Genomic DNA, 24,377 nt, shown 5'->3' on the forward strand with positions numbered 1-24,377 from the left:
CTCTGTGCCATGATTTTCTGTTAATCTGTAACTATTTACTGAAGTCTGATTCAAATAGAAACAGTAATTTTTAAGTATTAAAGAGAAAGGGAAAGACATACATGTGGAGATACCAGAAATGATAACTTAGTGATGTATGAACTATATTGAGATTAACAACCATTGAGATTGTAGCATTACCTGATTACAGTGTGGTAATTTTAGCATAAATTTTGTTTCTGAAAGAAAAAAAATCCAAAAAATGTTCTTCAGTAATAGGATGTTTCCACCCATGCTGTAAAAGATGTGCACAACTTCTATACTGCAACAATACTTCCGATGTCAACATTGTAGCATAATGACAAGAAGAGTGAAATTTTAGCAATTAAAAAGGGCAACTTGGTTATTTGGGTGACGGCAGCACTGAGGGTACAGCAGACCTTTTATTTTACAGTACTACTCAAAATCCACCTGAGAACTAAGGCAAGTCCAGAAGGTTTATCTATACAAGAAAGGCGGTAGTTATTGCAATGTCTAAATGAGGTGCCATTAGCAGTGTTACCAGTCAGGGTAACACTACTGTCCTAGCTGTATACCTCAGTTCTGTAAAAACGTTAATTGAAACAGCACAACAGCAGTGTAAGAAGTTGCAACAGAAGTGGCAAATACCCAGAGGTTAGAGGTTAGGTTATTCTTGTGATACGTGGAAAGCCCGAGTTCAATCCCTTGTTCTGTGTTAACTGGCAAATGACATATGAAAATGCGCCTCCAAAACAAAAGCTTAAAATATAACTTAAGTATAACTTAAAAGTGCTGTGCTTCCATTGCTGGCAGAATAGACAGTTTGTACCTAATTTACAGTGATTAGATTAGGTGAATGATTAGTTTGATACCACATGGAAGTGGGCATATGTTCTATGGTGTCAGAAATTTGGGAAGGGTGACAATTCAAATGCCTTCAAAACTAGACAGTGACTGAAATCTCTAAGCAATTCCCAGTTTTGCTGTTAATACTACATCTATAAGAGACTGCTGAAATTACAGCCCTCCAAGCTTCTTCTTGTAGCAACAGTTTTTAGGAATGTGGCACATACAAAGGTGTTTGCTGACCTTTATTTTAATACTCATACTTTCTATCCAATGAATAAGCTAAGTCTGCTCATAATCTGTTTTGTAAAAACTTATGCATGGAGCTGGAACCACCTAAACTGAAGAATGGAATACTGAAGACATGTTTCTATTAAAGTGTGTCTCAGGAGAGGGCTTAGTTGGAGGGACAGATATAATCAAGAGAGACTGTTGTGGAGATATACATTCCTCTCTTTATGGCAAACAACCTTAGACCTGCTCCTGAAGGTAGGAGTATGTGAGTGAGTCTAAGCCCAGGAAAAGGGAATTTCAGATGTAGAAGAAGTGTGGCTTCCTACTTCTCATTCAGGGAATGTATTAGCAATTGGAGCAGTCTCCAAATAATGCATGAGACCTTGCTTCAATTGCTTAAGCTCAGTTCAAGCATTTCCTACTTACCCTATTGAAGGTCTTCTGGGTTGTATTAATTGTGAGGATTCCACCCTGGTGGAACTAGTTAGATAAACTGCAAAGGCAGCCCTTGAGGCAGGGACTGTCCAGGGCTTTACCACAAAAATAGTGGATATTGTTAACAGGGGACTGTTTCTCAGCTCAGGCTTTTGTGTGTACCAGACATCTTAACTGAGTATTGGTTTTCTTCCCTTGTTCACCAGAGCTGAAGTAGCAAATTTAAAAAAAGTTAGTAATTCTTTTTTCAGATTGTCCTGTTTTAAGGATGATTATTATTTTTTCCAAAGGATGGATAACCTGTGCTTTACTAACAACTATGGGTTAAAATCCTTCTGTAAAGAGACACCAAGGCACTGTGTGATAGCAACTCCTTCCTGGATAATAATACCATCAAGTGTACACAAAACAGCATCACAGGAATTAAAAACTCACAAGGTTTAAACAACAGACTATTAAATACAAATCTTGCTACCCAGAGGTATGCAAACAATTTATTTGTGTTCAGTGCAACATTGTACAGGAGAATGGATCTGCAGCTGTGTTTCTTTACAAGGTTGATAAACAGCTTGTCAACTCTGGTGAGCACTTATTTTGTAATGCAGATCCTAATGTAAAAAATAATAAAGAGCAGTTGTATTCTCTCCGTTTGTGATGGAGTCCCACTCTGTCAGGATCAGACATATCAGTCAACAGCTGCAGATGGAAATAAAATATTTCTGTTGATTGAAACCTGTGGGCTGCAAAAAAGAACTTTTTTCCCCACTGCTCAAACAGTTCCTTGTGTCAATCTGAAACCACACTTTTTTTCTTTTTAGGAGTCCAGCTGGCAGAACAAATTGCCTTGTTGAATTAGCATGTCCAAAAATAAAAAAGAATTTAAATGAGTATGACAGTACAACCAGTAGAACAAACTATTGCTATTATAAAATTTAATAATATATTTCTCTGTTGTATAGTGGACAGAATTGAGACGCACAAAAGTATTAATAACTTCTGGAGCTTTTACTATTATTTTTATATGAATCTCAGTAATAAGCAAATCAGCATATATGCTGCCAAATTAAAATAGAAAGCTTTAGCAAATTAATACCTTTTACAGAGAACTTATACAAATACCACATTTTTATATCATGTTATTGCAAGAACAAAATTGCATAGACCATTTGCTGGCACTTTCTGCATTCTCCAAATAATGCTTTGTCTTAGCAAATAGTTCAAGTAGTTCCCTCAATCTAAATTCACCCACTAATACAGCAAGTGCTTACATCTAGGGAGAGAAAAAACCCACTGATCTCAAAAATACGAACAATGACAATCTTCTGAACTGAATAATAGTTCAGCAAGGAAACATTTTTATTTTTTTATGTTCTCCATAAGGCTGTATTCAAAATGTTACTGACAGAACATGTAATTTGATTCAAGTCATTCTTCTGAAGCTGAAATGTCATTTGTGCTCTTCTTCCCCTTACACCCTGTAGTCCAGAATTGTCGATACAAATTTGCTTCCTAAATTGAAGTACTTTTTTTTTTTTTTTTAAATTCTGAAAAATACTCTTTTCAGTAATGCTTTTTAGCAGAAATATAAAACTGCGCAAGGGGGTGTGTGGCCTTTTCTGGTGCCTCACTGGCAGACACGGCTGTATTCTTGGCAGGTGGAGCCCACGCCAGCCACTGACAAGTAGAGCTTTCCATCTGGACACACGCAGATTTCATAGAGCCCCTGAGAAATACCGGATCCACCCCTTGCACCCTCAGGCAGTTTGGGCAGTCGCACAGTTTCAGCGTCGAGCAAAAGCTGCGTTGGGAAAAGGCAGGACAAATGGGCTTGTTAGAAATAATAAAGCAATAACACGCCATAAAACAAGCTGAATTTGTCTAGGCAGAGGTCTAAGAATGGCCTTGTACCTCAGCTTGTCATACAAGTGTCATAAAAGTGCCCAGTCTTTGCAGACACTGGAACATTGTGGGGATAAGCTGGTGCCCATTGTCTTCATTAGCAGAGATCTCATGAAGTTCAAGCTCCTCCACCTGGGCTGGGGCAATCCCAAATATGGATACAAGCTGGATGATGAATGGATTAAGAGTAGCCCTGAGGAGAAAGACGTGGGGGTATTGATGGATGAGAAACTGAGTATGAGCTAGGAATGTGCACTTGCAGCCCAGAAAGTCATTCACATTCTGGGCTGCATCAAAAGCATTGTGGCCAGCAAGTTGAGGGAGGGAATTCTGCCCTTTACTCTGCCCTTGTGAGACTCCAACTGATGTATTATGTCTAATTCTGGGATCCCCAGCATAAGAAAGAGATGGACTTGGTGAAGTGAGTCCAGAGGAGGCCACAAAGTTGTTCACATGGATGGAGCACATGCCCCATGAGGAAAGGCTGAGGGAGCTGGGGTTGTTCAGCATGGGGAAGAGAAGGCTCATTCCAGTAATTAAAGGGGGCCTACACTAAAGCTGGGAAGGGATTCTTTTTGTCAGGCATACTGGTTTAAAACTGGAAAAGGTAGATTTAGATTAGATATAAAAAAGAATTTCTTCCAGAAGGGAGGTACTGGAACAGGTTTCACAGAGAAGTTGTGGATCACCGGACGTGAGTAAGGCAAGACTGGATGGGGCTCCGAGTAATCTTGTCTAGTGGCAGGTATCCCTGCCCATGGCAGTGGAATTGGAACTAGAAGGTCTTGAAGGTCTCTTCCAACACAATTCATTCAATGATTTTAAGATATGACAGGGGGTCCCTGTCCATACACTGAATAACAGGACATGAGCACTGCTGCTGGACCCAGGTCTGTCCTGGCCTGAATGCTGAAGCCTCACCACCGAGCCGGCTGGTTAAGGACGGACATGGGTTCATCTGTAGCTCTTTTGTGGAAGAACCAGTGCAGCCTTGCAGAGGGGATAAACAGGCTGCTGCATGTTGCGTGCTGTTGCTGACAGGGCAGTTTTTAATGATATCTGAAGAGCTTCACTCCTTAATTTAGCCACTCCAGGGCTGAGTGTCTATTTCTGGGCCAGGATTCCCCACTGGGGTGCCTGGGGATCACTATGCTAATGGGGAGCTGAGTGCTAACCAAGTTTTATTAGAGAGCTTTTTTCTAAGCTAATACAACATTATGTCAATTGGTAGTATTATTTACATAAAGTCTTATTATTGGCACTATTAATTTTAATATCCTGTCTCCTAAAACCTGAGGAATTAAATTAAAGCAGACTTGAAAAAAAGGCTTGAAGTTATTAGTCATTCAGTCAGGAAGATCAACCATAGTTATGGAAAGGCTTGTACTCACCACACCATCACTGCTGTGTAGTTTGATATCCATCTGGGAAAGAGCTTCAATATTCCCAGCTTGTGCTTTGATATTAATTCCTCGTGGTGCATCCATGCTCAAAGATCGAGTTGGTGATTCCAGCCTGAAAGCAGGAGCAGGAAATCGGACAGTAGCACAATCTCATATGTCCCTTACTTTTGAAAAGTAAGTAAATTTTGAACAAGCCCTTGCAGGCTCTTGCCTGAAGTCATATAAAAGATGCATTTTCTTTTTTCTTTAGGCAGACTTGAAAGAGGAGGTAGCTATTTCAAAAACCACCAAAGCATCCCAATTGAAAAATATAGATTAATTCATGATACAAATGCAAGGTATTAATTCAGACATAACTACAGATTATTTCAGTATAACAGTAATTTAGTCTTTAAAACTGAAACCCATTTTTACATTATTAAGTTTGAATTTATTTTCATTTTTGACATAATAAGACCTTGAAATTAATACAATTAGTGCAATCTGGAAGTTTGTTTTATTAATGGGAGTTTTGACACTGCTACTAGTTGGACCAAGATTTCACTCAGCGTATTGTTTAACTAGATGACATCTGAAACTTAAAAACCATTAACTTAATTTGAAATAAAAAGTACACAATATAACAGAGTTGCAAAACCTGCAGTGCCACAAGATGGCAGGAAGGTACTGCATTAGCTGAGTAATCACTTTGTCAGGTCAGCTGTGCAGGATTAACGATTCCTATTTTCCAAAGGGATAAGGCTTTGTTTCTTCAGAATTCTGGTATCATTTCCATGGTAAGTAGTAGGGATAGAAGTACTAACTAAAAATTATGAGAAGGAAAGAAGAAGCCCAAGCTTAGCTACAAGACAGTGACTTTTGACTGCTACATAGAACTGCTTCATCTGGAGACACTGGGAGCACTGCAGGATCGGAATTGATACCCACTAGGTTTTGACCCTGAATATTTGCTCACCCTTCCTACTGATACCAGCCCTAAGTTTACACTATCAGCCAATATTTAACAGGTGAATATGAAAGCTAAAGAAAATGAGTCAGCTGGTGGTCCCTGTTTACTTTACATCTGTGTTACCTCTCCTGTTCAGTACCTTCCCTGGACACATGTGAAATATTGTGGGTTTCATCCATAGTGCAGAACGCAGATGCACGTCCCTGTTCCCAGGTTTGCATGTTCTTATCCACTGTGTGTGTGTGTGTGTGTGTGTGTGCGCGAGAGAGAGTGCTCGCACACATATGTTCACACGATCCCAGCAGATGCTGTGTTGGCTCCATAGCTGCCAATCCAGGTGATTGTGGAATGCTGTGCTTCAGCAGCCCTTTACTAGGTATGCAGCAGGTACTGAGTCCAGATCCTGACTGTTATAGGAATGAAATGGTTTTGCACACAATCCTGATGGAGCTGTCTGATAAGTTTAATTTACTGAGACTATTTCAATTCTTCCCTTTTTTCCTGTTACTTCATTAAAACTAGAATTTAAAAGAAGTCAGTTTGTGCTCGTGAGAAAGTTCAGTTGTATCTTCAAATTCTGAAGAAGCTAAATCCAGCTGATAACTTAAAACCTAAATCCATGACATCTGAGCACAGTCACTAAACTTCAGTTTTTTTATCCCCAAATCTGTAAATAACTCAAGCAACATTGGCTTATCACTTCTGGCCAGTGGTAGCAGAAGATTCTATCTTCTCTGATCTTCAAAGGTCCCTTCCAACCCAACCCATTCTATGACTTTATGTTTCTATGATCTGCCTCTCCCTGACATCTCCTGGGTTAGTCACCTTCAGTTAGTTTAAGCTCCATTTTCCAATGCACAGTTGAATGCATTATATAATGAAAAATTAAACAAAGTTTGTATTTTTAATCTTTAATATATTTTCATAAGTTAGAGTCAAGGTAGTTGAATATATTTACCATAGTTTGTGTTATCAAAAACCTATAAACATTGAAATAGCTCATGTTCTTTTGCAAAGTACTTCACCTGTGTAAGTAGTCTATATGTAGGTATAGATTTTTCTTTTTAAACTCTATTGAATATCACAAGATGGAAGGCTGGGACAGATTTTTGAGAATATATCAAATCTGGAGGCTTAAAAACAACCAAACACCAGAGAAATATTTCTTACCCTCTACCAAAATTATTGCTGGTAAGAAGCCTACAGACTTCAGAAGCACTTACAGATTTATATGACTGACATATTATTTAAATTATATGGCAGAATTACATTTGCTATATTAATCACAATCCTAAATTTCTGCTGTTTATACAGGTCCTATTTCTAGATTAACTAAGGGTGGATTTGCCTAATAAAGCATGTCATTGGAGCTTTCTGGCAATAGAAACTGTAGTGAAACAGTGAAGCACAACTATTATATGTGAGATTTTAGCAAAGGCAACAGTCAATAACACTAATGATGTATTTCTTTTTACATCATTCAAGGGTTCAGTGTCTGAAGTCCAGACATACTAGAAGGGAAACAGCGCCTAGTGCGACTGAGCTGAACTTTGACTTTGAATGTCCCTTCTCAGTCAAAAGTCTTGGCAAAACAAGAATTTGGTTTGTTTGTAAATGCTGGAGGGTGCTTGGAGATTCACAGGGCAGAAATGGATTGTCTTAAGAGTTTTTGGTCATTTTACAGTGTTTGCTTGAATTTGTGCAGTAGAATGATGAAGGAATATATTGTTACCAGTCACTTTATTTTTTTTTTTTTCATTACAGACACATAAATTACATTTAACAGGATGGAGCGAATGGTTTTTATAATCTAGAGGAATTAATCTATGTAATGTGCTGTCCTAAATGAGACATCTGTTATAGCCTGTATCTCATTTGGGAAGATTGATTCTGTATTTAGGAGTAGCTTCTAGGTACTGTGGTAGCTGCCAGGGGTCAATCAGCAAGTGGTGTGGTGCAAGAGAAATTGATTGGGACAGCACAACATTTGATGCCAAGGACCTGACACCCCATTATATGTGTCCTGAGGAGTACCCTGGACTAGCTCTTGCCTGACCCTGCCAACTGGATACCCAGAAAGGTTGGAGCACATTAGGCATTCTCCAAGAGATCCTAGCTTTCAAGTTAATTTAATCCAAATGTCACTCTGTTCATGGACTCCGAACAGTTCCAAGAGAGAACCAAGATGTGGAGAGCTCAGGCAAATGGAAGATTTCCCTCAAAAGCACATTTCTGATTTGAATTAAGATACTCAAGTAGACATATCCACAGAATGTAAATCAATGCAAGCCATACTAGGCCTACTTGTGGAGTAGGTATTTTGCCTTGCTCTCCTTTGCTCTGATCCCTGCAGCCAGGAAAACTGCACAGTGTCAGCTAATGAAAGGCATGGAAGGGTGAGTGAATAGGTGGTCCCTGTTAATATTTTCTCACTCTGTCACCTGCTGGATATTGGTCCTCAGTCTGTCTTACTTCTTGGTAAGACAGCTCCAGGAGTTGACTATACTGTCTTTGCTGGCTGCCAAGGAAGTTGGGTGCTGAGGTGTGCAGAATAATTCATGAAGGATTGTGTGAAAAGTCTTCTGAGGGAACTTTAGCAGCATCCAGGCTCTGGATCAGAAATGACCTCAACAACCTAAAGGCTTGGAGATTCCCCTTTTCCTATAAGCATGTTGCTAACTTGTGGAGATAAAAGATCACCAGAAATCACTCAGTTGGTTGTTAGGGAGGATGTGAGGGCAGTGACAGCTGATGCAGTTGTAGTAAAGAAGCAGCTGATACTGCCTGTGCATGCTGCAGCAATATTGATCTAGATTTTCATCCTGTGCTGGCAGGCATTAGAAGGATACCTTACTGATCTTGTAAGTGCCACAAGGCACCAGAAAACTGGTTTTAGCACTGCAGAAAGAGCTATAGAAAAAGGGGCAATGGTTTTAAACTGAAAGAAAGTAGGTTTATATTAGATATTATGAAAAAAAAAGTTTTGCTATGAGGATGGTGAGACACTGGGACAAGTTGCCCAGAGAAGTTGTGGATGCCCCAACCCTGGAAGCGTTCAAGGCCACGTTGGATGGGGCCCTGAACAACCCAGTTTACTGAAAGGTATCCCTGCCCAAGGCAGGAGGGTTGGCATCTTTAAGGGATCTTTAAGGTCCCTTCCAACCCAAACCATTTTGTGATTCTATAACCAAAACATCTTTTTCACACTGTTAAGTAAAGAAGAAATCCTCATTTGCCTCTGGCATGCTATGAACACCTATCCCAGAGTTCAAATCTGACCTTGGAAAGGTGAAAGGGGAACAGAAATTAAATCAGCCAGTGACTGGAGGTCATGGAGCAGAGGTAATAGAAAAGGTAAGAAATGAAGGGAAAAAAACCCCACATTAGATAAAAATGGGGGAAAAGGAAAATCTTTAACCTGTCAAGGAACTAACTATTGTTTTGAAAGTCAAAAAAGCAACCTAGAGGACTTTGTGGGCTTAATTGGCCTTGGTTCTCTGTTGGTGTCTGCTTTCATCCCTGCTTTTTGAATGCATGTTAACCTTTAAAAGGCAATAGGAGTATATTGACTTTTTGATTAGTCTGAAAGCAGTTTAATTCTCCAGCAATGCAGCTAGACACTGTAAGAGAGTAAACCCTACATAGAGCATACACTAGTAACACAGGAAAAAGAGATTGTCAGCATTTATTTACGGTCCAGCATACACAATTTCAAAGCATATCCTCTCTTTATGAGGAAGCTGGATTCCTGTTGACATGAGCTGCGCAATACTAAGCTGGAGTTCTAGAGGTGGAGAGTGAGCAGCAGGCACAGACTGATGCCAACTGCCAATTCCCACTCATATTCACTTATGTCCCAGCAGCTTGCTGTTTTGAGGTCAGGCAAGTGTGTGTGGGGGGCAAGGTAGCAAGAAGAATATGATTACCCAAAGCTGAGGATCTTGGAGTTCTGCCTTGTGGCTTTTGGTTGCTTGCCAGAAGGTCCAAAGGCAAAGAAGGACAAAACAACAGAACTGAGATCTCAGTCCTGGTATATGCCTCATTTCTGTTTTGTTTTATAAGAGTATTTTCTTTGGAATGGCTCCTAATATTACATCTTATTGCAAAGAGAAACAGCATGTTCCAGCAACCGTGTATATCTTAAGGACATAGAAGTGTCAGTATTCGACAGCAAACTGTGATAGCACTTCCTGAATGTCAAAAAACAGAAGAAATTAATGAATCATTAAATCTTCTTCCCTGATCAGTTTCTGCACATTAATGAAAATATAGCAGTTTTCAGCTATATTTTCTCAGTCAAGGCTTGGCACAAAATTTTGATTTGACATAACTTCTATAAATCTCTCAAATGCTGACTGATTTTTCTTTCTAAAATGACCCATTTTGCATCACACATATTGAATTTCTTCATTTAAAGGTGGAATAATTGCTTCCTACCTGGATGACACTCTTCCATATTTTTTTTCATTCACTTTGATATTTTAAGTTTGAGCTTCACTGAGTTAAACTAAATGAAACAATGAAAAAAATTGACTGAAAAACTGCATCCATTTTTCCTTGTCAAACCCATTAGTTGGTCAATGTTCATATTATATTATCCCAATTTTTGTAGCTCAGTTGAAAGAAATCATTTTCAAAGGGTTATTGCCTCTGGGAGTTGCTTGCACTAGGACATATATTTCCTTTCAGTAAGATTAATGTCAATATCTACAGCTCCCTCACAATGAATCCTAAGTCAATCTATTATTTAAGCCACAATAAAATGTAGTATGCATACCAGTATATTTTAAATTAAATTTAAATTTAAATTAAAAAAAGAACTTTCATTAATTTTCTCCCAAGTGAATCTGGCTCTTTCACCAGAAAAATTTACAGGAAAACTTATAGCAGCACAAGATAGAACTTAATATTAAAAGTGTACTTTCAACTTAACTATGCTAAAGCTAGTAACTCTCCAAAATAAAGTTTTTGTGCTAGTGATAATAAAAGATCACCAGTCTCTTCTGAAAATATAGAAAAATTGTCTGATAACATCACAAGAAAACAAATAGGGTACAACTGAATTCAGAGAAACATACTATGAGGATGTCTGTTTAGAGGCAAGTGTACATACACATGAACTCCATTAGAAAAATAGCTTCAATAAAACAGCTGTTCATAAAGCACCTCATTTTTCCAGGAATTCTGCAGCCTTTTATTTTACACCTAGATGTCAAAATGAGTTGAATCAATTCAACTGCCCAAGCAGTTGTAAACCCCTGGGGCCATGCTTCAGGTATATTAGACGCTGCAAATATATCTGCGTGGATGGTAAGTAGGAGGATCCCTTCCCACTTCAGTGAATGAATGAATGAATGAATGAATGAATGAATGAATGAATGAATGAAAGAATGTTTCTGCTTGCAGAGAGAGGAGCACTCTAAATCTAGATGGGCATCTGAGAAGCATCTGCCTATACTGGGCACGCAGAGGTCCTCTAGGTTTGGACTCAGTTGTATGAATGCAGGCTATATATGGAAGACCTGAATCTTAACCAGAAGTGTCTTCAGAATTATCAGCTAAATCACATGTATGAACAATGAAGAAATCTTTTAGCAGCAGCAATGATCTGCAGATGAGGATTTTTTTGTATGTTTTCAGTTTTTAGCTCTACTCCATATGTATAGGAAGCATGATTGATTTTTAAATAAGGGAATCTACTGATTTTTTTATTTTGCCTTACACAAAAAATGATCAAGGATAATGATCAAGGGCAGAACCTTGAGGCACTCTATTCCTTTTGGTGCCATTCTTAAATGCTGGGAGTATCTGCTGCTCTTGAAGATGTCAGCTGATCTATTCTTCAGCAAATTTTCCTTTCCTTTAAATTAAATTTGAAAAACCTTATCATAGTTTTATTTCTTGAAATAGACTGTGCTCCAAGTTGGTTCCATATTTATGTTGTTAATCTGAAATGCATGACAACAAAAGATTCCAGTACAGCTCAGTTATGAGATTCCAGATTCAAGGGAATTGTTCAGCATTAAGCACAGCAGGCACTAACACTGCTTATGGCTTAAGGGGGATCTCTGTTCACAAGCACAATTACAAAGCCAGATTTGAATAACAGATGTTTCCAGCTCCCAAGGTTTTGGTTAACAGAATTTTTTTTTATGTAAGCAACATAAAAGAAATGTTCAAAGTTCTAGGACAAATGCAGTTAGTTACATGTTCTCTGAAAAAGAGAATAAAACAGTTCCTGGTTTTAACAGTACTTTGAAAAGATAATAAAAGCAATTTAAAACAAAGTTTATTCAAAAACATAGCAGATCTGATTATTACAGTGTGCTCATTTGTTTACTAGTTTGCCATCCATCTTCAATACTGAGGTGTTTCTGCCTGTTTGCCCACTGTCACTCAATGCAGAGTTGTTGAAGGAATGAAGACTAAAGATCAGACTGAGATACAATTAAAATAAAAGCTTCTCTCAAGACTGATAGTTGTGATGAAGAGTGGTAAGCAGACCTAATTCAAAAGAGGTCTCTTTGATGACCTCAATTTTATGATGTCCTGACTCTCCAGGTAATTAAAAACAGCCAAGCCCTCACTGAATGTGATTGAATCTGGCACATCACAGATGTTTCCAGCATGGCTATAATTTTCAAATTACTTTATTACTATTATAAAATAACGTATTGTATTATATAAATTTAATCTTGTATAATAACACTATTTGCATCACTGTTGTAAAAAATGTGTTTAGTATTTTTATTATGAGTAGTTTCATAAAATTATCTTCCAGGTTGAAATTTTCCATGCCATTCTTTCATAAATCTCAAGAAGTTTTTTATTTAATATTTAGAAGCACAGAAGGATTTCAAGTAACTGGAGTTCTTTCAGTACCTGCTGTTTATAGCATCTCCATGAAAAGAAAAACTCAATGAAGAGGCTTTGCTGACGAGCAGGTCATACCCTTCCCCTCTTATGATTCGTTAGTACAGTGTTTGAATATGCCACACTGTCACCAGAGTCCTCACAACTGAATTCTCACAACTGCACACATAGACTGAGGGAGAGCGGAAAGAGTGAGTAGTAGTCGTGCACGTGTGCAATGTATCTTGAAAGAATTACTGTTATTACTTTCCTTTTTCCAGCGTTTGCCACACGCACATCCTCATGGTGGGTGTCTCCTGTTTTCTGCCTCCTCCCCAGCTCCACTGTTATAAGTGCAGATAGGTATGTAGGTGAGAGATAATGTAAGGAATGATCAGCTCAACTTAACATTACATCTTAGATCAGTGACAGCACAATCACAGACGTCCAAACAGGGCTCCAGGTGGTCATCTGCAACATGTCTAGAACTGCGACAATCATTAATGAAGTTTTCACAGTGGCTTGCGCTCTGGTGGAATATGCTGTAATCACTGCTGACAGTTCACTTTAGCAAACTCCCTGAGCAGTCTGACATCGTCAGAGACCCAGTTCAACAGTGTAGATGCAGAAATCATTACAACTTTGCTCTTTGCACTACTGACATAAGAAACCATGGAAAATACTTAAATGACCATTTCATACAAAGCAGCAGAAACAACTCGTTGATTTTAACGTGTTAAGTGACAGCTCTGAAAAACTGAGGCTTTAGGAAGAACATCAACCACATGACTGGCATAAGTGAAAGTCATTTATAAGAGTGGGCAGAAGCCTGGCATGTGTTGTCAGGGAGATCTTACCTGGCAAAAAGGCCACTAACACCAGAGCATGGATTTCCTCTCCTCCCATTACTGAGGTATGTATGTATGTATCTGTCTATGTATCTATGTATCTATGTATCTATGTATCTATGTATCTATCTATCTATCTATCTATCTATCTATCTATCTATCTATCTATCTATCTATCTATCTATCTATCTATCTATCTATCTATCTCTGGTTCCAGAGGCCAGGAGTCCTTCGAAGTAGGAAACATGTAACTGCTTAGGAGAGCAGCTCTGACTGCCAACACATCTGTGTGGAAACAGACTCACTCAGAGACACGAACCTCTGTTTCCAGTGGTCGCCAAAGGTCCCTCCTATCTCAGGAGATAAACATATTCCATGACAGCAGGACAGAGCCCCTTTGCAGACTCAGAATTACAGAAGGCAGGATGATCTAATCAGCAGAGTAAATTTATCTCTTAGGAGATACTTGTCCGTATTGTCCATACATGAAGTGATAACCATGTCCTGCAGGTGAAGCACTATAGTTTGTAATCTAAATTGCAATGAACAAGACTTTGCAAGAATATGGGTGCACACAAAATGCTAGTAGGACAAGACAGAGAAAAGAGACTGTGCTTGGAAAATTCTTTTCACTTCAGGATTAGTATTTTCAGGCAAAATCACTGCTTAACAGATGACCAGATGTGATATAGTACACAAGCATTAGCTAGTAGAGTTTTTTCAAATATTCAAGTCAGAAATGCTTCTGAAAGGTGATAAACATGATGTCCTGTATCATCTGATCCTTCTAAACTGTGCCTTTTTACACAGATGAATGCAAAGAAATTCTTTAAAGCTTCCAAAAGAAATACTTGATGGTGTTCTTACTTAACCTGAGTGCATTAAAATACATGAACGCAAATTTATATCTAGCAAATTAATGCCAGGGCTCATAAAATTACATTGCAGTAGAAATATCTCACCAGTCAGGCAGCAGAGATGCCTTGCAAACACTGAATCATAACTGTAGTCTTACTTTCTGTTATTCATTCATTCTGTAATTCATTATATCCTGAATGATTGGGCTTTTTATTTGCATAATGAATGCAAATAAAAATGACTGTACTTCAATTAGTTAGATGGTATTTTTAGGCAATTAGCATGTAAGCATTAGTATTACAAATATGATTAAGCGATTATTTAGCAAATGCTTTTACCCTGGTTGGCTTCTATACATCTCTTTCTAGATTTCCTTTATAATTCTTACTCATACAGCAATAAAACTGCACAACTTCAGTTTTCAGTTTTCTCTCTGTCTTATTACTCAGTTTAACAGTAGCAAATACTTAAAGTGCAAAAAGAAATCACATTATCAGTGGGGGATAAAAGGATAAAAGAAAGCCCTCAGAAAGAATCAGGGGGAAGTAGAAGCCAGAACTCCGTAAGTGGAGTTATTGGAGATCATAGAACAGAAGTAAAAATTAAAGGGTATATATTAATTATGAATATACACATAGGGAGAGGTCTACCATCAGTACAACAATTTACCTACACAAATACCTAGAAGATGTATAATTCTGCCCTCAAATTATCAACATTCTATAACATGTTAGTCAGAAGCCCATGAAGATGTATTTTTATGCTTTTAAGCACTGAACATAGGTATTTCACTTCAAAATGAAGCAATGCTTCTTAAATTACATATTTTAAGTTTTAGTTAATGCCAGTATTATACAGTTGTTTAGAATGCATCTGTTTCCCAGGGAAATATTGAAATATTTTCAGTAAATACCCATAAGACATTAAATATACCCATATTCTGGTAACATGTATATTTATAATCATACTCTGATAAAAGTTTTTTCTCTGGAACAGTGATATCATTCCTACTACAGTGCTTTTCAAAATCAAGAATAGTGGAATGATGCAGATAATTTTGAGCTTGGATGTAAACCCTCAGCTGAAGGACTAGCAGAGTACAGACTAGCACAGACTGCACTAGAAGTGATTTCCCAAAAGGTTTGTGCTGAGAAGGCACAGTTGCTGGCTGTCAGACCGCCATAAATGGCAAATATGAGAACAAAGAGAGTATTTATTCATAAGCATTGTATTTATTATGCATTGTATACGGTTAGTTAATAAATGGAAAAATGTCATATTTGTCATATTTGTAAGCACAACTCCATAGGTTTAGGAAATGAGAATGCTCAGTTCAGAAACACTGTTTTGCTATTTAAAGGGTTTTGCTCATCCACTGTTTTCCTTCAGAAAGCCACAAGCCATGTAGATCACAAGAAGCAAACAGAATCAAAATGACAAAACTATGTATGAGCTCCAGGTAATTCCAGGATACAAAATTTAGGAGGAATAGAATAATAGGCTAAATAATATTTTAAATTATTATAAATTATCAGAAAGATATATTAGCATCAGACTGGAAAAATGTCTAAACTTAGACGTCAGTTTTCACAGAGATTGTTATTTGATAATAAGGGATATAAAAGGATATGTGTGCTGGCATGAGACTCTGGATAATATCAGAAAAGGCCACTTCCAGTACCTGACACAGAACTTGGGGAAAAGATAGCTTTTAGGAAGCTGTTAGAAACTTCTCTGTCTGCATCATTTAGTTCCATTACTTCCTGTTATAGATTTCCCATCTACATTGTGTCATAAGATACCTGTCTGAACACGAGATTCTCTCATTCTATTTGAATTCAGTCTTTTGGAAGCAAGATACTTGTTTCCATTAAAACTTTGTTATGATCCAATTACAGGTGGCAGCTAAATAAACTCTAGGAAAGCCTCAGGAGACCTGATTGATGCAAGTTTTCAAGATGCCAAATACACACCAAAGTACAAGGGCTGTGGCCACTTTTATGAAGAGCCATGGAAGAGGTAACACTTTTTATACAGCATTTTAAATAACATACATGATAGATATTATATGTATATAATGCTATATATTACATATTACATAAACCTATTGATTTAGCTATTCAGCAAGGAATTCTGAAACATTAGTTCAATTCCCTCTTCATCTTGAGGGGAATGAAACCTGTATCTTTACCTCAATTTACCAGACTACTACTAGCTTGGCAGGAATAAAAAGCTGGATTTCAGCAACCCCTGTGGTGAATGTCAGTGTTCGTACAACCAAGTAATCTGGCAAGAAACAGAGCAACTACACAGGGATAACCTCGTGGTCAGGATATCCATCTGGTTCTTTTGTCAGGAATATTTTTTAAATCATAATTGAAACTCCCTGGTCTCTTCCTATACCTCACTGAGTGCCCTAAACACAAAAATAACGTGCTTCCTCTTGATTGCTCTCCCGTGGTTCCGTGACGCAACAGAAGGTCAGGTTCTGTCAAAGGGAGGAGATGTGACCCAGCAGATGGGTGCTTGTGTTCAAAAGAAGCACTCCTGCATCTTGGAAGCTGTGTATACCAAGCAACTGAACCACAGATAGAAGTCCGGATCTGTTTCTGTTCTCACTAGTTACAATGGGCTAGTTTCAACCAGATACCACCTCAGTGGTGTTTGTCTGGGAAGGACATTTCCTGGATATATCCAAATCTTGTGGTTGACTATAGATGTGCCATACAGATGTTTGTTGGACACTTATTACATGCAAACCTCTGTTTTTAGGTCTCCACTAGGTCCTAAAGTCTTAACAAATTTTGTAAATGAAAATGACGTATCTTATTTCGATAGAAGAAGTTCATTAAAGGAATTAAAAAGTAGGCAGTGTCATTTTAAACTTAGGAAAGCTTCAATCTTGAAATGTAGATTTTGTTTTTAAAATTCTTCCTACCAGTTGGAATTAGGTGCAAACATGTCTCCTTTTCTTTACGAGTGAGTCATAAATTCAATCTATTAGACCGAAAAGGACTCTATACGTTTCCTTCAAATTACAAAAGGCAGTTACTGACCACAGTATAATTGCAATGCTCTGTCTCCATTACTTAGCTATAAAAAGATGTGTTCTAACTCACTTATCTCTTTGTTTCCAGAAAAGCAGTCTATCTTGAAATTCGGCATTTAGAGAAGAAAACCAGCAGAATGTGTAATTCAGAGGCCATTTGTGTCAACTTTGTTTGAAATCCTGCTCTAAATCTGAATGACAGAGAATGAATGTGGTCTCCGTTCATATGACATGAGCTGAAAAGTTATGAGCATTAACAGCTTTACAGTTAGCTCCTTGAAACATGCAACTGCATTTTAGTAGGTTTTCTTGAAACAGTATTCCCTACATTTAGTGCTTCATATAATGGCACTTTATACCACATTCATCCAGCATATCATATTTACATGGCACAGCACAACCACTGAAGGAAAAATTGAGGGAAAATAGCAGAAGAAAGTAAAAGTGTAGAGATAAGGCATGAGGTGAGAAAATATATTACCTACAACTTGGTATTCACTACCTTAATCTGGGAAGGAAGCATATTTAAATTTAAAATAGGAAAGTAATACCTAAAATCACATTGTAAATTTTCTTATTGAAGTGCTTTTCAGTAGGTAGGTAGGTAGGTTCCTGTGTTTAACAGGGTATAATGAAACAGAATATTTATGAAGCATTACAAAATAGCCATTCATTGGTAAACTTATCTGAGCTCCTTCACAACAGAATGCATGAATTTTGTTTACACTGACATTTAAGATTACCCTTGAAAGTAACCTTTTTCCAGCTTCAGCTTTACAAATTGGTCTGTTCTGCCCACATCTTAACTTAGCATCTGCACTGCAGACCAGTGCATTTGCTACTTAATCCTTCCCAGAAGCCCTCCATGAAAAAATGAAATCACTGCCATCTCTGCTTTCAGACTTGACCCTGATTATGACAGAAAAAAAAAAAATAAATAAAGGACTGAGGCATTTTGAACTTCTCTGGGTGAAGGGTTTCCAGGACAAGAGAGAGGAGAAGGACATTTTACAAGGGCAAATAGTGATAAAACAAGGAGGAAAGATTTAGATTAGACATTGGGAAGAGATTTTTTACTGTGAGGGTGGTGAGGCACTGGAACAGATTGCTTAAAGAACTTGTTGGATGCCCCATCTCTGGAAGTGTTCAAGGCCAGGTTGGATGGGGCTTTAAGCAACCTGTCTAGTGGGACATGCCCACAGCAGGGGGGTTGGAACTAAGGTCCCTTCCATCCCAAACTATTCTATGATTCTATTACTCTGTGATGACACAAGTGAGTGGCGTATACACTGCACAGCTACATACGCTAATACTCAGTTTTCTTAGGGTTAAGCTAGCTCAGTTTCTAGCACAGGTGTTTAGCAGCTCTGGATTCACGTTAAATGCCATTACAGTAATTAAAAACAAACTTCTGTCAATTCTGGAAGAACCTGTACTTCCTATTATTTTAAGTTAATTGAAGGCAGAATTGAATGGGACTTTAAGTATTACATTTGAGCTCTGCTAACACATAGCACAATTCTAGATTATAGGGGGTTTATAGCTGACATGGTAAAAATCACTTAAGAGATTAGCCATGAGGCAAACCCATTCAAGGAGGAGAACTTTACAAACTTTATGAACACTTTGAATTAAGCTCCTATTTTTAATTTAAATGTTATCCTATTTCAAAAACAGGTGGAAAAATTATAATAATAGTAACTTGAAACAATGTAACTTATTAAATGAAGATAACTTAAAATGTAACATAGCATAACAGATGTAGAATAAAACTATTAATTTTAAGCCTATTAGAATGTTAATTGATGATGTATTTGAACAACCACAGAAAATAGTGTATATGTAGCCAATTAAAATTTAGGGAGAGCCTCTTGACTTTGCAATCATAAAAGTCCATTTCCTACTTTACTAAAATTGAGGTAATCACAGAACATGACAAATCTACAACATAATGAAACTACTCCCTACAAAACCAGACGACATACACTTACAGTGAAGAACCCTACATACTGATCAAAGTGTGTCACACTGAAGTTCTACCATAACAGAAGAAACACATTTTTGGAAGTGGACATCCACATGTAAAAAGAAAAATGTCTTAAGCTCATACTGTCTTCAAATGCGAGCACAAGGTATCTTACTACAAGTAAATCTTAAATATAAAAGAGAAAATCAAAATAAGTATCTGAATAATTTCTCTCTCAGTTGCCATTCCCAATTTAAAAATTCAATCAGCAAGATACAGACAGGGTTTTTGATAGCTTTTATCATATTCCACTACTCTCTGCTAGTTATGCCTATTGGAGAAGAAAACTAAGAGGAGAAATTATGACAGAAAGTAACAAACTGCCAAGGTATGAAAGGACAGAAATATAATTGTTAAGGAAATTCTCTTTCATTTCAAATCTTTCTTTGAACTGGCTTATAAAATGACAGATAACATTTTCACGAAGAGAATATAATTTGAGTTTATTACCTCATCATAACCAGCATATTATAAACTAATTTGGGATACTCAAAATTACATGGAATAATGCAAAAAGAAATGCTACCCCAGAGTTAAGGTGCTCTGAATCATATGAAGTACTTCATAGTGATTTTCTCAGCCCAAACTGCTCTTTAGTCATATAGAGCTTTGCACATTTCCAAATTTTTCTTCTGAGTCTGCTTCCTCAGATTGATACTAGTTTCTAAAAATCTCAGCTAATAAGAAGTCAATGACCTGCTGCAGACAAGCAACTTGTAACATAGTAGAAAAACTTGTATTTCAGTGTTTCAAAACTGAAAAACAGAAGTTTACAGAAAATCATTCCACAGTAATTTTAAATATTCACCATCAGCAATAAATAATTCATAATTCAAACCACAGAGCAATATATAATTTTCCTTCAAAACAGTAACTTGTCATACAAAACAGAAAAGAAGTTATTAGTAATTCTGTGTGGAAAATCACATGTTCAAAAAATTTGAATATCTATAGCAAATAACATTTACTTATTAAATTTTTATTATAAGTTCTTACCTAAGCTGTTTAAAAGCTTCTGCTTTTACAAGTGGTGTTTCTACAGAGTGTTCAAAAAGTGCTCCTTCAGGCCCTGCAAAAAAAAAAAAAAAAAGAAAAAAAGAAAGAAAGATACTATAATGTAATAGAATGAAAAAAAGAAGTAACAGTTCTGATATGGTCACCTTGACATCAGAAATTCAGATAAGAAAACATATATTAAGAATTATAAGACAATAAAATTTAGCTACATTATTACCACTACAGTACTGATTGGAACAACACAATACAGAGCTAATGTAAATGTACATTAAATTCTTAAAATGAAATCTTAGAAGTCTGAAGGTAGAGAAATTTTAAACTACTTGGGACAACGAAATAAGTAAATAAGATTTGTACAACGTACATCACAGTCAATAGAGGTTATTTAAATCCCCAAAAACCTTTTCAAATATTACAGTCCTAAATTATCATATTTATTCTTAGACTATTCTACGTGTATCAAAAATTCTGGCATATAGCTTCATCAAAGATTTACCTCTATTTATAGGGAAACTTGCTGAATATAAAATGGTATTTATGCACGCAAAAAGTTAATGATACTGGGATCAGACAGTTTACCTCTTGAAATAAGAGTGGTTTCATCCCAATAAGGAAGAAACAGTGGGCACCCAATCTCACCAGGACCTTCCCCATTGGACCTGAAAATCTTCCAAGAACATCCATTTCTGCTCTCCTGCTTATTAACATTACTGCAGTATCACCAGCTCAGTGAACATCTTCCCACCTAAGCTTCACCAGGATCAGGGAACTCACTGAAATAGTACAAAAGCCCCTCAGCAAAAGAGAGGGCTCAAACAAACATTGTGAAAATACTCATCAAAAATTGGAGTGGCCTTCCTTAGGCTGAGTGATCTTCTCTGGCTTTGAGGATTCACATATCTGGGCACTTTTCAGGTGAATATGTAGCAAGGCAATAATACATTTTAATAGTTAGGGTATTATACAAGGTGGCTTGTCTGACTGCTCTGTCAGTTAGAATAGGATGCTGTTACCCTCCAGAAAGAATTCTGGGCTCTAGAAACCCTAAGTTAGGATTTAGACTCTATCTAGATAGAGAATGACAATGAATGATTAGAAAGTACACTGTAGATAGTATAGATGTGTTATTAGATTGTTTTTAATCTACTAAAAAGGGAAAAAGAGAATAAAAAATGATTGGGGGAACTGCAGAGAACACGGCAAAAGGAAAAGAAGTGAAATAAAGAAAAACCATTGAAAATAAATACATTGCTGAGACAACTGAGAGGAAGACTGCCACTTCATGAGGGTTGCGGGAAAATTCTCAGGGTGTCCTAAGGAAGCATGAAAGAATGAAATCTCCTTAGCTTGGATGGAAGAGATGTACGCAAGTCATGAGAATTATCATATTAAATCACTCCACCACTTTGAGGAAGCATCAGCTGTTGATATCCTCCTCATCCATTTAAATAGATTATTCTGCATCATAGAACCTAATGTCTTGATCGACACAGTCAATTATTCTCCTATTCTTGTATTTGTGCTGGTGGGTGTTACAATGTGGCAACCTTACATGTGGAAGATGATGAAAAAACACCCCACACCTTAAGGAATTAAAAATGTTTATCAGAAAATGCTGGTTTGGTACAACTGAGATATTTTGCAGGGATATGTTGATCTGTTAAAAGTGTAAATGTGGCTCTTGGGGACACAGCTTAGCGGTGGACTTGGCATTGCTGGTTAATGGTTAGACTTGATCTTAAAGGTCTTTTACAGCCTACATAATACTATGATTCTGTGGTTCTATAAAGACAGGCAAGTGGTAAGAGGTAGTATCACTTTCATGGAAATAGGGGATAATGGAAGAAAGTCAACAGGAAACATCCATGTTAATGCTCTGGGGGGAGATGGCAGGTGGTGTAAGATGGAATGAAAAGGCTTACTTCCATATTCTAGAGCTATCACCTCTAAGCAAGAATGAACCCTTGCCTTTATGTGAAAAAAACTTCTTAAGTTTGAACAGTATGAGACTAATAAAAAACCCCTCAGGACAATATTATTATGGAATGCCCTAAATTGATTTCTTGTCTTAATTTCCTACTTTATCTTTTAAACTGTAAAGAAAGAACATTAATTATTATATGAATATAACGATATTTACTATTTTATAGGCTACTGATTATTGATATAATGCAATTTAATCCTAAAATACACAAGAGCAAGATATTAATTTCCTCAATGAGAGGACTGAAGCCAGCAAGATTCATTAACTTCCCAAGCACCCTATTAAACAAGGACAATTTTCCTTCTCAAAGTCTAACAGAATGTTTATTCATACTCTCAGATTGTCTCCTACTTACCTTCTGAGCAGAAGTGTTAAAATCAAACACACATCCTCACATTGCACTTCAGCATTAGCTAGGCAAAGTGAAAATCTTTGCATAGAACAGCGTACTAGAAAATCACAGACAATACTCAGACAATACTTGGGAAATGTTTATAAATTGCAAACAAGCAGAGGGACAAGTAGTAAACTGAAGAGAGGGTGATACAGTATGCTTCTCCTTAAAATATTGATCCCCTCTGTGCTACCAGCTTTCCTTCAAAGAAAAAAAAAAAAGTACATGTGGGGACATGGTTTAGTGGTGAACACAGCAGCTGGTTGAACTCCATGATCTTAGAGGTCCTTTCTAGCCTTAACCATTCTGTTTCTATGAGTCTGCCATGACAACATTGCTAGTTATAGAGCTATCACCAATAATAAGTGGATGTATAAAACCCTACCAGAACAAAATGCTGATGTTCAGTACCTCTGTAGCAACATAATGTCTGCAAAACATGCAGGTGATTTCTGACATAATTTTAAAGAGGATGTAATTGGAGTATGTGCTCTTTCAGGTAGCAGTAGTTGTCATGAAGGGTTAAGCTGAGCTTTAGTTTCATACACTTACATTTAAGAATTTAGTTGCCTAATAATATTTACTTACTGTCATCTGAAATACCCTTGTACATCCTGCCTGGCCTCCAGCTGCCACGATCAAAAGAAGTATCTCTTGTAGATACAGAGATATCATGTGGTGTCTCACACACGCTAAGGTGTTCACACGCAGCTGGATGCTAATGTTTTAGCATGTGAACTCAGCCACTATCCATGGTATTCCATGGAGATGAGTGAGCTGTTAAGCTCACCCTACAGCAGACATTTGGTCAGCACAAGAGCTCTCCATGTGGAAGGTCTAGGTGTCTTCTTCATGCTCCAGAATGCATTGGCTGTGGACTGGAGGTTCAATTCAGCCATTTGAACTTGAGTATCCAAGACCTGTCAGTGACCCTGTGGGGTATCTGTGGCACTTTGCCAGTCATGGTTTTCCCCAGGCTCTTGCTCTTCTTAGAACAGAGAGAGTCTGCTGTTATTTTATTCCATCCCCTGTGCCAGAAAATGTCTGGCTGAAATAGTGTGAAATACACCAAATTGTAGAAAAATGACAGTTCTTAAGGTGTTGGATTGGATTAGATTTCTCTTAGACTTTTTCCTTTGTCCTCAAATATCATAAATAATAGACAATTGCTCTCTACTATACTATATTTTAGTTGAAAACTGTTAGGTTTTCTTATAAATTTTACTGCATTTTCCATAATTCACATAAGGAGAAATAAAATCAAGTAGTTCACTATATTGTACATAAAAAACTGCAAAATACTCTTTGTGTGTTTTAAGCCCAGGGTCATCTGTTTCTTATGGTATGAACTGTTCAAAATTTATTTCACATTGATCTTGTTCTCTATCAAAAATTTTAAAAAATTATCTCAATATTCAAAGTACTATTAATGTATCCTTCATGCTAATAGTACAATTTAAATCACAATAATTTATCCTTCATGCTAATAGTATCATTTAAATCACAATTTTAATAAATTAATTTGAAGGAAAGTAGGCATGAATCTCCTCTCACTTTTAATAATTTTACATTGAAATAACCTC

At 37.1% G+C, this 24,377-nt stretch overlaps 1 protein-coding gene across 5 annotated transcripts in view; it reads right to left on the reverse strand.

Annotated features, from left to right (window-relative positions):
- Positions 1-2,133: 2,133 nt before the first annotated feature.
- Positions 2,134-24,377, reverse strand: part of SGCG (sarcoglycan gamma) — a 101,877-nt gene continuing 79,633 nt past the window's right edge. For all 5 annotated transcript variants that reach the window (XM_027884287.1, XM_027884270.1, XM_027884278.1 and 2 more), the window contains 3 exons: positions 20,396-20,468; positions 4,806-4,929; positions 2,134-3,313 (listed from right to left, as the gene is read on the reverse strand). In XM_027884287.1, the coding sequence (XP_027740088.1) occupies positions 3,140-3,313; positions 4,806-4,929; positions 20,396-20,468 (371 nt within the window). In that variant the 3' untranslated portion in view covers positions 2,134-3,139. The remainder of the gene's footprint in view (positions 3,314-4,805; positions 4,930-20,395; positions 20,469-24,377) is intronic.

The sequence above is a fragment of the Empidonax traillii genome, unplaced genomic scaffold, assembly GCF_003031625.1.
Source record: "Empidonax traillii isolate 1590-97213 ecotype Southwest subspecies unplaced genomic scaffold, ASM303162v1 scaffold9:size3134949, whole genome shotgun sequence".
NCBI lineage: Eukaryota > Metazoa > Chordata > Aves > Passeriformes > Tyrannidae > Empidonax > Empidonax traillii.